Source organism: Primulina huaijiensis, chromosome 8, assembly GCF_012295235.1.
Source record: "Primulina huaijiensis isolate GDHJ02 chromosome 8, ASM1229523v2, whole genome shotgun sequence".
Taxonomy (NCBI): domain Eukaryota; kingdom Viridiplantae; phylum Streptophyta; class Magnoliopsida; order Lamiales; family Gesneriaceae; genus Primulina; species Primulina huaijiensis.
Window position 1 is genome coordinate 836,179 of NC_133313.1, and position 14,473 is coordinate 850,651.

Genomic DNA, 14,473 nt, shown 5'->3' on the forward strand with positions numbered 1-14,473 from the left:
ATATATATATATATATATATATATATATATATAAGAGTTGATATATACATTCCATTTATGAATAAATTTGACAAATATTTTAGATATGAAGTGTAACAAAAAAACACAAAAGGAAATGTAAATATCAACTTCGTATATATATATATATACACACACATACATACATTTTTATTTAAGGATGGACAAGGTAAAGGAGCCGACATGTATTTCTACTAAATTTTTATACTGAAATCTATAAATAATGATGAAAATCATGGACAAAATAGATCAATAATAATTTATATTAAATTGTTAAGTAATAGACTTTGTCGTAATAACTTATTTGTAAAAACATGTAATCAATTTTCACTACAGACTACAATGTCACATTAATATTTTGAAAAAATTAAAATAAAAAAAATACAAATTAGTAGCCTAAAATTATAAATTTTTCCATCAAATTTTTTTTGATTGAAATAAAAAAATGTTATTTTCCTTATAATTATATTTTATTCTATATCTCAAATTATTATTATTATTAAATTAAATTATATAAGTATGTAACCGAAATAATAATAAGTCTAGATCCTCCCACGTTGGAAGGTGAATCATAATCTAACAAAAATCTAGAGAGCTTCACGTCCTCCCAAACCAAATTTCTCCACATGCTTGTATAATAATCGCCATCATTATAATACCTTTTAAAGTGAAAAAATCTTATTGTTTAACTAAAGCAATCGAGGTATCGGTTGTTACGCAAACGGTGCAAACAGGCCCTACGCTGCAAGATTTCAATTTCAAAGCAAGATATTTGTAGCACCAGTTGCTATTCCCTTATGTTTATGTTTTTTATTTTGCTTACTGGTTTTGGAGCGGGAATCAGACAAGGAAATCTTTTGACACTTTTAAAAATTTCCCGCCGTCATATTCCCATTAGCGTGTCGTTTATGTTGTTTATTTTGTTTCAAGGTTTTGTAGCGGAACCCAGAGAAGGAATCTTTTGTCACTTTAAAAAATTTCAAGCCGCCATATTACCGTTAGCATAGTTGCGTCGAATGTGTCCTAACATAAGTTTGTACAAATCAAAATAAAGAACATCAGAGACCACGAGCTAAATCTCTTATCGGAGCTCCCAGAGCAATGCTTTTACTACAAGAGTACAATGTCAGGATTAGTCTAATTGTCTAAAATTTCTCCTTCTCCCACCGCTTCATCCTCCATAAGATCTTCTTCAGGCTCTTCCTCAGGATCATCAACCAAGGTGGCCAACGCATACTGAAGATGGTTGACATGGTTGTGCAACTGGTTGTTTTGAGTAGTCAAGGCCTGCACTGAACTCTGCAGCCCTTGGATGGTTACCTCATCTTGCTGACGGCGTTGGTTTTCTGCCGAAATAGAAAATTATTGGCAATCTGAAATCAAAAAATACAAAAAATCGTAGTTAAGAGAATGACGTGCATAGAGCCTAAGTAGCTGTTAACCTGTTAACCTTATCCTAGGATTTTCATCCAATAATCTCTTGATAAAGTCCTTCAACTCAGAAGGAAAAAATGGACACACATTTTCATTGAAACTTGGGGTAGCTTTCAGGATCACCTGAAAAATAATAGAATTGGTTCGAGCCCAAAAGGGGCGGCTACCACAGTGAAAAATATAAGATAAAACACATACGGTCCATATATCGGCTTCTCTACCTTATGACCTGTGTAAAAATGCTAGTGCAACATAATACCCACTGCCAACTATTTCATTGAGATTTTGACCTGCATATGAATATCAATATTAAAATCGGAATTCAAGAAAACCAAGCGCAAAATTTTACCTGGCTTCACAAATACGCTATATACCGAGATAAAAAATGTAATCCTACGGACACACAAGCAAAATTTGAAAGGCACCTATTGAGCAACGGCCACCAACAGAACATTAGATAATAAAATGATAAAAAAAATTTTGTTACTTACTTGCTCCCAATAGAAAAAGAAGGAATTATAATCAAATGTAAACTCAAGTTACCAAGAAGAGAATGGAACAAAAAGAGATATACATACAAGGAAGTTGAAATGACCAGCCACTAATTTAAAATATTGAATACACCGATGAAATTGTAATTGCTTACAAGTAAATGTGATGGGAGGACAATAAATATATCCTTTGAAACGTTTAAAAAAAAAAAAAACTAACTGACACAAACAAATAAGAGAGAGATATAAACAAAGGAAGAAAAACTACTCAAAACTTGATGATCATGAAAATAAATGTAGTCATATTGAATGAGCACATGTACGTTGCACCTTTATTGCAAATATCCTGGCCTATCTCATGGACTTCTAACTGATCTGAGATCATCATCCACGAACAATGATTTATACGCTCAGTCAGCATTCCAGGTTGGACTATACAAGCATATTCTTCATGCTTCACAAGCGCTGCATTGCCAGATCGTTGAAACTGTGAAGAATTGTGAGCAATCGTTCCCCGTCTCAACGTTTGGTCAGGAATCAGAGACCAGTTTTCCAAAGGTATTAATTAGTCCTACGTTTTCCAAGCTAAATGATAACCGGCATTACACATACTTTTATCATGATATGAGATTGGATACAGAACCATTTTTTTTATTAAACACTTTAATAAATATTCATTACCTATAATTTCCAGATTAATATCACAGAAATCTTGCTAATTATCAAAAGGGGACCTGCATTTTCAAGTATTCGATAGTTCTTTCGGTATCATTAAAATCAGGGGCATCTCCCTTGCACAAAATCATTAGAATTGTGCCTTGTACCCATATTGCTTTCCCTCATAGGCCTGCCCCGGAATAAAATTTAATCAATCATCAGGTTTTTTAATCTGTATCACCTTTTTTAATTATACAGGTATTTGGCGATGTCATAGAATCTGTGGCTGGGGCAATCCTTGTTGATTCCAGCTACAATAAGTAGATAGTATTTCAAAGTCTCAGACGACTTATTGATCCTTTGATTACACCTGATACACTGACGACCCACCCTATCAGAGAGTTGAATGAGTTATGTCAAAAGGAGCATTATACACTCAAGAAGCCTGTTGTTTCTCACCAGAATGAGGTTGCATATGTTACAGTAGACGTTGAACACAGAAATATGAGGAGAGCGAGAGCGGTTTTGGGGATTGAAGTGACATATTATATATATAAATAATTGAATAAATTCATAATTAATAAAGGTGTCAAAGTAAATTCACAATTAAATAATTGAATAAATTCATAATTAATAAGGGTGTCAAAGTAAATTCACAATTAAAGTGACATAAATTCATAATCAATAAGGGTGTCAAAGTAAATTCACAATAAAAGTGACATATTTATATATATAATAATCATTAATAAAGGTGTCAAAGTAAATTCACAATTNAAAAAAAAAAAAAAAAACCTTGGAGGAATACGATGCCGTATTAAAGTGATTGATTTGGCCAGTATACATCGGGTGCCATTTCAAGTCGAACAAGAATCCTAAGTTGGGAAACTTATGTTCTTTTTTACTTTATTTTAAAAAAATAATTTGATTATATATAAACTAATTTTTAAAACTACTCGAAAACATGAGTTGTGTTTAGATAAATAGATTTAGGTGGATTGGATTTCCCAAATCTATTGTATTTGTTTGGCGAAAAATAAGGATAAATTTGAAATTCTCACTCTTTTGGCTGCATTCATTTTTCAATGTTACCAAATTTAAATCAATATTTTGATTTCAAACCCATCTAGATAAATATTTACATTGGACATATACAATTTCAAGTATAATATAACAAAAACTTTAGGCGTGAAATTAAATTAACTAAAAGACTTTCTTTTCCGAGCGAACCTTATCAAATTTCAAAGAGAAGACGTGGGAAAACCATTGTTTTTTGGATTGGGATTCGGTGTTTCTTTGCATTGACTAAGTCAACCTACATTTTAAGACAATAATATTTAACAAATTTATTTTATTTTCAGTACGAAATTCCGTTGGTTGTCAAGTTGGATAGGGAAAAGTCTCTAGTCCATTTTTAGTACTAACCAAGCCCACGTTTTCTGTTTTTTAGCTGCGGAGTGGTTTGTATCTAAATCGAGATATCGTTCCAAACTTCCAGTCTTACTGTCAATCGATCCATAAGTCATTGGTATCGGACCTACACTTTTGATTCTCACATTTTGGGAAAAAGGACCACATATTTAAGGGTCAGGGCTACCCGAAAACTTGATATCCATCCAAATCCAAGGTTGGAGAAAAAAATGTAGAATTTTGCTTCAGTCCTGAGAAAAAAACACGACCACAAATCAATTAGGGCAATAGTCCTGAGGTCAGCTACGAATTTTCCTACGAGGGATCTGTACAAATCCAATAGTATTCCAGGCCAAGGATGAAGATAATAATATTGATATTGTTAGAAGTTAAATTAAAAAATGAATTCGTATGAAATTTAAGATGTTCTAAACTTGATTCGAACTTAAAAAATTAGTTTTTGAAAAAGCAATACCGCCACTACCATTTGGGTGTGAATCCACGTAACTCCACCCTACCACAAATGTCGTAAAAATAAATAATAGGAACGAATACTCATAACCGATTGATAATTTTTTTTATTGTACCATAATACCACGAGAGATTATTTTCTTGCTCTCTATAGAACTATGGATGGATAAACTAGATTATTTGGCTATGTAAGCCTTTCTAAACTGATGTTGACAACTTTGAATTTGCATAACAGAAGCCATCAACCAATTTAAAATTAAATCAAGTAATGGTAAACAAAATGATAAAGAATAAAGAACTTAAAAAGGTTCAATGACAAAGCATGATTCCCCTTCTCTCGGTTAAAACTTCTTAATCGATGAATTTCAACGTCACTTTTCTGTCCTCAATGGTTTCGAGCCAGCCATACGACACAAACATCTTATTCGTCTCGAAAGCTCCAAAAGGATAGCCACACAACTCACAAGCTCAAAACTCACTTACCAATGACCATAGAGTTCTTGCAACTTGCATGAAGATGTATGAGATTCCAAGAAACACTCTCATTATGTAAACAAAAATATCACATAAGAAATGATAGGCTATATTCACAAGTCATACCAGCTTTTATGTAAACTAAATCTCTCAAAGGCAAGCAACTCATCAGGTATTGAAGTACTATTTTCACAAATCCTATGAATTAAAAACTATCATCTTCCAGTTTCAACAAATGCATCTAAGAAAACAGAACAAAATTAGTTATTGCCGAACCTGTACATTGCATCAAAACTGCAATTACCAAGCACACAACTTGCGAGAGAAAACTGAGCAAAACGCGGATATGACTCATTCTTTACTTGGAGGGCTGCTCCCTTTCTTGCTAAGTTGAAGAGATTTGTTCACCATGACCTTGTGGTGCAGCACAACCACAGAGAAAACCCTCTGACTCCACTTCTCCATGCACGCTGCTGCCTCTGGCTATGGCCCTTTGATAGGCATGCCGTCGCGTATTTGAAAGCGCATAGGGTCTGCCATATCGTTCGTACGACTCCCTACTTTCCATTAATTTCCCCATCTCTTCCATTCTGGCTTTGAGCCACCGACAGTTAAATGCTTGCCCAGAAGCAGAAGCAAGAAGGGTCGACCTTCGATTCAATAGAAGAGCACGTGCCCCTGTTAAATCACCTGTTTCTGCCATTTCTTGAGCCTCAATGAAGCCTTGTTCTGCCAAGACACGGTTCCTTTCCTCATCAACTTCCAAACTTACTGTCGTCTCCAGAGGGGTTGGAAATATCGGTCTCCGTATGGTGACTCGGTCACCATCAATTTGTACCATGTCGTTTGACACTACTGATATGTAAGAACATGTAATATCCAAAAGGGACATAGTAATCAAATCATTTTCGGTGTCTCCAACGCTACAAAATACAGGGACCGTTAAGTTAACGATAAAATCTTGTGCCTCCCCAAAAAAAAAATCCCCAAAATTTATTAAAGCTTGTGATCCTTTGTTAGAGATTTTACTACTTGCATATCTTTTTGAAGATATTGATAGAATTTGGACTCCGTGTGATGCAGACCTCACTATTAAACAAAGCTCCTGAGCTAAAACATAAGGCAGAAAACCAATACAGGGACCAACATTATCTTCCACCGCTTCATAAGAGTTGACAAAATAAAATTCACCAACTGATACATCAGATATGGCTTTTAGTGAAAGAGGGTCATGATCTTCACCAAAGCCGAATGTATAAACTGGAAATGGTGGTTGTTGGTCATGATCTCCCATTCCTTGGTGGTTTTCGGGATAGATAGAAGCAGGCAATAGATGCAGATATGGTGGAGGCTGTCCTGGACGTGGAAAATGTGTGGCACGGTAACAAGTATCCACTCCATCTGAAAAGAATATGATGCTACCGACCGGATCCTTGTACCGCCTTTCTTCAAGAACCTGAACTCCCATCTCCAAAGCTTCTAAAATATTGGTGCAGCCACTTGCCAAAAGTGAATTCACACACTGTTTAGCATTTTCGCGCCCATCCTCCGTCATTCTGCGCAAGGATAAAACTCTCTGAGCACGAGTTGAAAATGAGACGATCGAAAGTCGGTCAGAAGGACCCAACCTATCGATCACAAAGACAACAGCACTTTTCAGGAGCGCCAATTTTGATCCATGCATGCTGCCACTAACATCTAGCACAACAACAAGATCGATAGGAGTGTTACCTATGTCTCCCACCGGTGGTGCTANAAAATATCCATTTATATTTGAGTAAAAATTTTTGTTACCCATTATTCAATATATAATATATACATACACACACGTCTACATTTCTTCATTCATGTATAGGTTGAAAAGTAACCAGAGAAGGCAAGAAATGAAAATAGCCATGGCATAATTTTTGTAACAAAGCAAAACCCAACCCTATTTCTTTCTTTCTTTCTTTCTCATTTCTTTTCGGGATACCAAACCTAGCTTAAACGATTGTTATAAAATAAAATAAAATAAAAACATGAATTCGTCTGGCATCATTAATTTTTGTGTTCTGAGCCGACAAGAACCTAGACTAACTGGCTCAAACCCACCTCTTTATTCATTAAAAAATGGGCAGTTAAATTGAAGTCTTGAAATAAAAGCACAAGAAGAATAACCAAAGAAAGGGACTTTCTTCCCTAAGCAATTTGTTGTCTTGTGATGAAACTTGGCTTTCTCACATAAGAAGATTAGGCCTTGTAGCTTCTGGCACCTTGGAGGGTTCATCTGTACTTGTCTAAAAATAGCTCCTTTTCAGTCTTTTAGGTTATTCTTGGGTTAAAAGAAAGCAATTTTTCTTCTATAAACTAAGCTTAAACCAGAACAGAAGACGAAAAAACAGAGGGATGGAGATGATGTATTATCAGCAGCTGAGGACTGGTACATATAAAGACACTTTGAAGGTTTTAGAAGCTGATATTCAGCATGCAAATGCTCTGTAAGCTTGTTTTTCATTTGGGTTTTTTGTGCATCCACTTTAAATTTATGTGCATCCGTGTCTTCGCTTTATGATGGTTTGCTGTTAATATTCTAAATTAGTGGATGGATCAAATTTAACCTGAGGAGAAAATATAGGCCTGCAAAATCTAATGAGATATGTTTGTTGCCTCTTTTTATGGTTATTTTTTTTAGATTTCTCGGTACAATTAATGATTTCTGCTTATTGGGTTGTATAAGTTCCTATGGTTGATGCTCGATAGGATGGTTTGTAAAGAGATTCCTGAGCTTTTAGATGTTATTTTGCGGTCTCTGTTCATTGTTGATTTTAGATGGTTAAGGTAGTATCCTATCCATTGGTATACGAGTATATCAGCCAAAATTAGACCCTGCCTATTGACACCCCTCAGCATTGGAGTACACACCAGAACCTACCGTGAAACTTTATCGTGGAGGTTAGAGCAACACAAGAGTAATTGTACCTTGAGTTGCTTATGGGTTGCGACTTGATGATGGTTTTTTCAAGAGCGGTCTTCTTGGACCCTTAGTTTCTTGCCTGATAGTGCAGTTAATCCCACGTTCTTGCACTTGATACATTAAGGTTGGTCTTTGTTAGTCCAATGGAACAGTAGGGTGATAACAATAAGGAGTGATAACTAATATGTAAAGGGATAAACAATAAGGAGTGATAACTAATATTTTGTTTGGTGTAATCCGTTGTGCATTTTTTGTTGAGTTATGCCTCCTTTGTCCATTGTTTCATTTCCTTTATGTGTTTTGATGGGCAATATGGTCATTTTTCGGGTGGTTCTAATTTAGTTGACACTAGAAAGATATCATGGATAATTCATCACACCGCGTGGGTGTGGTGAGTAATGATCTTCAAATTCAAATTATGACCGGGCCAAGGCTATCCAGTTGGGAAAGAAAACGTGAACTGAACATAGGTTGTGGGGTATTAATGGTCAGTCACCACCTTATCCTTGTAAGTTGTAGCAAATCATGTTTCAATAATAGGACTTGGTACAGTCTGCACTCGATAGTAATCTTAACAATGATGATCCTGAGATTAGAATATTTACGTATTAGTCCATGGTTTTCTTACCAATGATGTAATATTTCTTGTCATTCTGCGTTGTGTTGTGGACCACAAGGAAATGATCATGGAGATTTGTCGGGGCTAAAACTGGCTCCGTACACCACGTATTGGCATCTTCTTTATCTTGAATTTGATATGTGGAATGAGCTTTGGAAACTCCCTGTGAATGCCAGTTTGAATCTGAAGAGTGACTAGAATTGTGGACTGAAGGGATGGGGCATGTGAAGCAAACTTATCTCACTCGAATTGTTGTTTGGTCGTGTTAGAATTATTATTGGTATGATGTGGAGACATTGATCTACACTTGTCGACTTTAAATTTTCCCCTGTAGGCTGACATCAAAGTATAATGATCAATTCCGTTTCCGGACTTGATGAGCTTCACGACTTTATCCCTTATGTTCTAGGGCTGCAGAGATTCCGAAAGCTAAGGGAGGTGCACGACTTCAGATGAAATTGGTCTACAATGACTTGGCACCCCTCCTCCTTTATTGTTTCCAATGGATGGACTGTTCTTGTACTTGTTTTTTGACCACATACTTGAACTTTTTTCACGTGCTTATTTACAAGGTACATCTTATGGTCCATCTATTTTGTTTTGATCATTACTAGAACACTAAATAATCATCATATGCCAGTACTCCACATCCTCCTTGTTTTTGTCAGGTGTATACAGATGGGCGGCCGATATCAACACACGGAAGGAAAGCATCGATTAAAGACTTTTATGGTTTGTTGATATATTCTTTTTCCACTTCCAAACACAGGAACAACTCATGCTCATTCATAAAACTACTTGATTGTATTGGTGCTGAAAAACTGAAAATTTTCAGCTATTATATTGCCATCACTTCAGAAGCTCCATCATGACTTGGTTGAGCTAGCTGGTATTGACAATGAGAATATATTGGCTCTAAAAAACACTGGAAAGAAAAGAATGATAGGAGATGGTGAATTCCTCGACTTCGACGCAGAGAGAGACGATGAGTGTGGGATATGCTTAGAGCCTGGCACCAAAATCGTCTTGCCTAATTGCTGCCATACAATGTGCATTAAGTGCTATCGTGACTGGTAACTCCCATGACAAAAAAATATGCCCCCCTATTATGTGTTGAAGTCCACGGACTCGTCTCAGTATTCTTGTCTCATTTTGAATATGGTTAGGAACACAAGATCCGAATCCTGCCCATTTTGCCGCGGCAGTCTACGGNCATCAGAAAATAGAATCAGTTTTGGCTCATGCATAACACGAGAACGGAATGGGACCTGGGGTTCAGGAACTCGATCGACCGGATTTGGAGTGAAACTGCTATCAACGTTCATGTTAGAGTTTGGAACATNATTCATTAAAAAATGGGCAGTTAAATTGAAGTCTTGAAATAAAAGCACAAGAAGAATAACCAAAGAAAGGGACTTTCTTCCCTAAGCAATTTGTTGTCTTGTGATGAAACTTGGCTTTCTCACATAAGAAGATTAGGCCTTGTAGCTTCTGGCACCTTGGAGGGTTCATCTGTACTTGTCTAAAAATAGCTCCTTTTCAGTCTTTTAGGTTATTCTTGGGTTAAAAGAAAGCAATTTTTCTTCTATAAACTAAGCTTAAACCAGAACAGAAGACGAAAAAACAGAGGGATGGAGATGATGTATTATCAGCAGCTGAGGACTGGTACATATAAAGACACTTTGAAGGTTTTAGAAGCTGATATTCAGCATGCAAATGCTCTGTAAGCTTGTTTTTCATTTGGGTTTTTTGTGCATCCACTTTAAATTTATGTGCATCCGTGTCTTCGCTTTATGATGGTTTGCTGTTAATATTCTAAATTAGTGGATGGATCAAATTTAACCTGAGGAGAAAATATAGGCCTGCAAAATCTAATGAGATATGTTTGTTGCCTCTTTTTATGGTTATTTTTTTTAGATTTCTCGGTACAATTAATGATTTCTGCTTATTGGGTTGTATAAGTTCCTATGGTTGATGCTCGATAGGATGGTTTGTAAAGAGATTCCTGAGCTTTTAGATGTTATTTTGCGGTCTCTGTTCATTGTTGATTTTAGATGGTTAAGGTAGTATCCTATCCATTGGTATACGAGTATATCAGCCAAAATTAGACCCTGCCTATTGACACCCCTCAGCATTGGAGTACACACCAGAACCTACCGTGAAACTTTATCGTGGAGGTTAGAGCAACACAAGAGTAATTGTACCTTGAGTTGCTTATGGGTTGCGACTTGATGATGGTTTTTTCAAGAGCGGTCTTCTTGGACCCTTAGTTTCTTGCCTGATAGTGCAGTTAATCCCACGTTCTTGCACTTGATACATTAAGGTTGGTCTTTGTTAGTCCAATGGAACAGTAGGGTGATAACAATAAGGAGTGATAACTAATATGTAAAGGGATAAACAATAAGGAGTGATAACTAATATTTTGTTTGGTGTAATCCGTTGTGCATTTTTTGTTGAGTTATGCCTCCTTTGTCCATTGTTTCATTTCCTTTATGTGTTTTGATGGGCAATATGGTCATTTTTCGGGTGGTTCTAATTTAGTTGACACTAGAAAGATATCATGGATAATTCATCACACCGCGTGGGTGTGGTGAGTAATGATCTTCAAATTCAAATTATGACCGGGCCAAGGCTATCCAGTTGGGAAAGAAAACGTGAACTGAACATAGGTTGTGGGGTATTAATGGTCAGTCACCACCTTATCCTTGTAAGTTGTAGCAAATCATGTTTCAATAATAGGACTTGGTACAGTCTGCACTCGATAGTAATCTTAACAATGATGATCCTGAGATTAGAATATTTACGTATTAGTCCATGGTTTTCTTACCAATGATGTAATATTTCTTGTCATTCTGCGTTGTGTTGTGGACCACAAGGAAATGATCATGGAGATTTGTCGGGGCTAAAACTGGCTCCGTACACCACGTATTGGCATCTTCTTTATCTTGAATTTGATATGTGGAATGAGCTTTGGAAACTCCCTGTGAATGCCAGTTTGAATCTGAAGAGTGACTAGAATTGTGGACTGAAGGGATGGGGCATGTGAAGCAAACTTATCTCACTCGAATTGTTGTTTGGTCGTGTTAGAATTATTATTGGTATGATGTGGAGACATTGATCTACACTTGTCGACTTTAAATTTTCCCCTGTAGGCTGACATCAAAGTATAATGATCAATTCCGTTTCCGGACTTGATGAGCTTCACGACTTTATCCCTTATGTTCTAGGGCTGCAGAGATTCCGAAAGCTAAGGGAGGTGCACGACTTCAGATGAAATTGGTCTACAATGACTTGGCACCCCTCCTCCTTTATTGTTTCCAATGGATGGACTGTTCTTGTACTTGTTTTTTGACCACATACTTGAACTTTTTTCACGTGCTTATTTACAAGGTACATCTTATGGTCCATCTATTTTGTTTTGATCATTACTAGAACACTAAATAATCATCATATGCCAGTACTCCACATCCTCCTTGTTTTTGTCAGGTGTATACAGATGGGCGGCCGATATCAACACACGGAAGGAAAGCATCGATTAAAGACTTTTATGGTTTGTTGATATATTCTTTTTCCACTTCCAAACACAGGAACAACTCATGCTCATTCATAAAACTACTTGATTGTATTGGTGCTGAAAAACTGAAAATTTTCAGCTATTATATTGCCATCACTTCAGAAGCTCCATCATGACTTGGTTGAGCTAGCTGGTATTGACAATGAGAATATATTGGCTCTAAAAAACACTGGAAAGAAAAGAATGATAGGAGATGGTGAATTCCTCGACTTCGACGCAGAGAGAGACGATGAGTGTGGGATATGCTTAGAGCCTGGCACCAAAATCGTCTTGCCTAATTGCTGCCATACAATGTGCATTAAGTGCTATCGTGACTGGTAACTCCCATGACAAAAAAATATGCCCCCCTATTATGTGTTGAAGTCCACGGACTCGTCTCAGTATTCTTGTCTCATTTTGAATATGGTTAGGAACACAAGATCCGAATCCTGCCCATTTTGCCGCGGCAGTCTACGGAGAGTCGAGTCACGAGACTTATGGGTTCTAACCTGCGAGGATGATGTCATCGACCCTGAATCAGTTTCTGCAGAAGACTTGAGACGCTTCTACCTTTACATTCGAAACCTCCCCAAAGATTCCCCGGATGCTTTGTTCGTAAAGTACTACGAGTTCTTGATATGACGCGTATGAGACTAATGGTGAGATGTATAGAGGCCGACCTTCAAATGTATATAGAGTCTGGTCTGGTAAGAGGAGGTTTCCTTAGATTCATAGAGAAATAATGTAAGCTTTCATCTTTGCATTGTTTTTCATGTAGCATTTGATTTGATAGATCAATGATATTTTGTTTGGTTTGATTGATTAAATTTGATATAAGCTATAAATTATCATTTTGTCTTTTTAATAATTAATAAAATATTTATAATATTGTTTATTAAAGATAATATTGTAACTTCAATGATTTGATTGATGTAAGATAAATAATTAGTAGATTGATAAATAATATAATCAAATAAAAATGAAATTTGATAAGATAAATTATCAATGAATTAATAAAATGCAACTTCAAAATATGCTCAATAATCTTCCATGCGGAAGTGGCTAAAGGAAAGAAAGGTCCAATTCAGAGAAGCAAAAGCAGAACAAAAACTTTGATTTTGAAAAAGGAAAATACTATGTAATATAAAACTAATATTTAATTTTGAAAAGGTAAATTATATAATATAATAAATCTAATGTCACATAAAAACGATTTGAAAGAATTTTTTCATTCGAATAGAGGAATATATAATTCTCATTTAATTTTTTTAAATTTAAGTTGAATCCAAACATTTAAAAATAATTTGAGCACAAATTGTAGCCAAATTCATTAACAACTTTCGAATTTTATATGATAATTCGAATATTCTGTAAATATATGTTTGAAACTTTAAATATAATCGAATAATATTCAATGAAATAAAAGTTATGGAGTTTCAAGCATAAAATAAAACCTAATATCAGTCCTATTAACTTGTTACTCAATAATATACAATACAATAAACACAGCCACAGCCCACCGGTTTAGGTCCAAACGTATTTTAAATATATACAGGAAAATAACATTAACTTGCATATTTTGATTTTACTAGGAATGATTACGTGCGATGCACGTAGGTGACTAATAATGAAAAATATAATAACGAGATTTAGATAATTTTTAAAATCGTTTGAATAACATATTGTTTATGAGTATTTATTAATCTAAATATATCAAAACACAATAAATAAAAATACATGATGACGATAAATCAAATATATTCATTTATTTATATAACATTTTTTAATTCGCGTGATTATAACATAATGACAGCTCTATGAAATTAACAAAGATATTTTTCATCCAAATATTATTCACAATGGAAAAAAAATAATTAATAGAATAGTGAATATTACTAAAACGAAAATCCCAATATATTTAAATGAAGTGCATATAGCTATTGTCAAATAAAATTCTCTTAATTAACTAAATTATCATAATGCTGTTAAAATAAAACCCCTAAACTTGTTATTAAGTTAAATATCAATTTTATTTTTGCTAACTTTTAACTCCTTGCAAATTTTGTTAACTTTCTTCTTTTTTAGAATAGATATTATACATAGTTAGTTTATATCAGAATGGTTAATCTGAAAATTAATATTGATGATTAATAATTTTATGTTAAATAAAATTTTAAAATAATATCAATCAAATAAATATGTGTAGTAAAACACATATGCGTAACATTCAGTTTATAAATATCATATATTAAAATTTTAATTTCTAACCAATGATAATAAATTAGCACTGTAATTCATATTTATTATAAGGATTATTTTAATTAAAAAAATTATGAGGATTATCTGATAAATTTAATACAAAAGTATCAAGTAATTTTCATTCTTTTTAATTTCTT

The 14,473-nt window shown here is 34.8% G+C and overlaps 4 protein-coding genes across 13 annotated transcripts in view; 2 read left to right on the forward strand and 2 right to left on the reverse strand.

The window, feature by feature from the left end:
• LOC140982990 (pentatricopeptide repeat-containing protein At3g53360, mitochondrial-like) overlaps positions 1-14,473 on the reverse strand; it is a 30,741-nt gene that overhangs the window by 8,455 nt on the left and 7,813 nt on the right. The gene's annotated exons all lie outside the window — the stretch shown is intronic.
• On the reverse strand, positions 5,338-6,750 carry LOC140982905 (E3 ubiquitin-protein ligase WAV3-like). Its single transcript, XM_073449688.1, has one exon. It carries the CDS (start codon positions 6,748-6,750, stop codon positions 5,338-5,340), a length of 1,413 nt encoding a protein of 470 aa, XP_073305789.1.
• On the forward strand, positions 6,897-9,904 carry LOC140982907 (E3 ubiquitin-protein ligase AIRP2-like). Its single transcript, XM_073449691.1, has 5 exons — positions 6,897-7,429; positions 8,934-9,096; positions 9,193-9,256; positions 9,360-9,597; positions 9,691-9,904. The coding sequence occupies exons 1-5, from the start codon at positions 7,338-7,340 to the stop codon at positions 9,902-9,904; spliced, it is 771 nt and encodes a 256-aa protein (XP_073305792.1). The 5' UTR covers positions 6,897-7,337.
• Positions 9,902-12,910, forward strand: LOC140982383 (E3 ubiquitin-protein ligase AIRP2-like). Its single transcript, XM_073448863.1, has 5 exons — positions 9,902-10,247; positions 11,752-11,914; positions 12,011-12,074; positions 12,178-12,415; positions 12,509-12,910. Exons 1-5 carry the CDS (start codon positions 10,156-10,158, stop codon positions 12,717-12,719), a joined length of 768 nt encoding a protein of 255 aa, XP_073304964.1. The 5' UTR covers positions 9,902-10,155; the 3' UTR covers positions 12,720-12,910.

Coding starts and splice junctions, on each gene's coding strand:
- LOC140982383 (XM_073448863.1), top strand. CDS start 10,156: ATGGAGATGATGTATTATCAGCAGCTGAGGACTGGTACATATAAAGAC. Junction 10,248..11,751: donor ATTCAGCATGCAAATGCTCT/GTAAGCTTGTTT, acceptor CTTATGTTCTAG/GGCTGCAGAGATTCCGAAAG. Junction 12,416..12,508: donor ATTAAGTGCTATCGTGACTG/GTAACTCCCATG, acceptor GAATATGGTTAG/GAACACAAGATCCGAATCCT.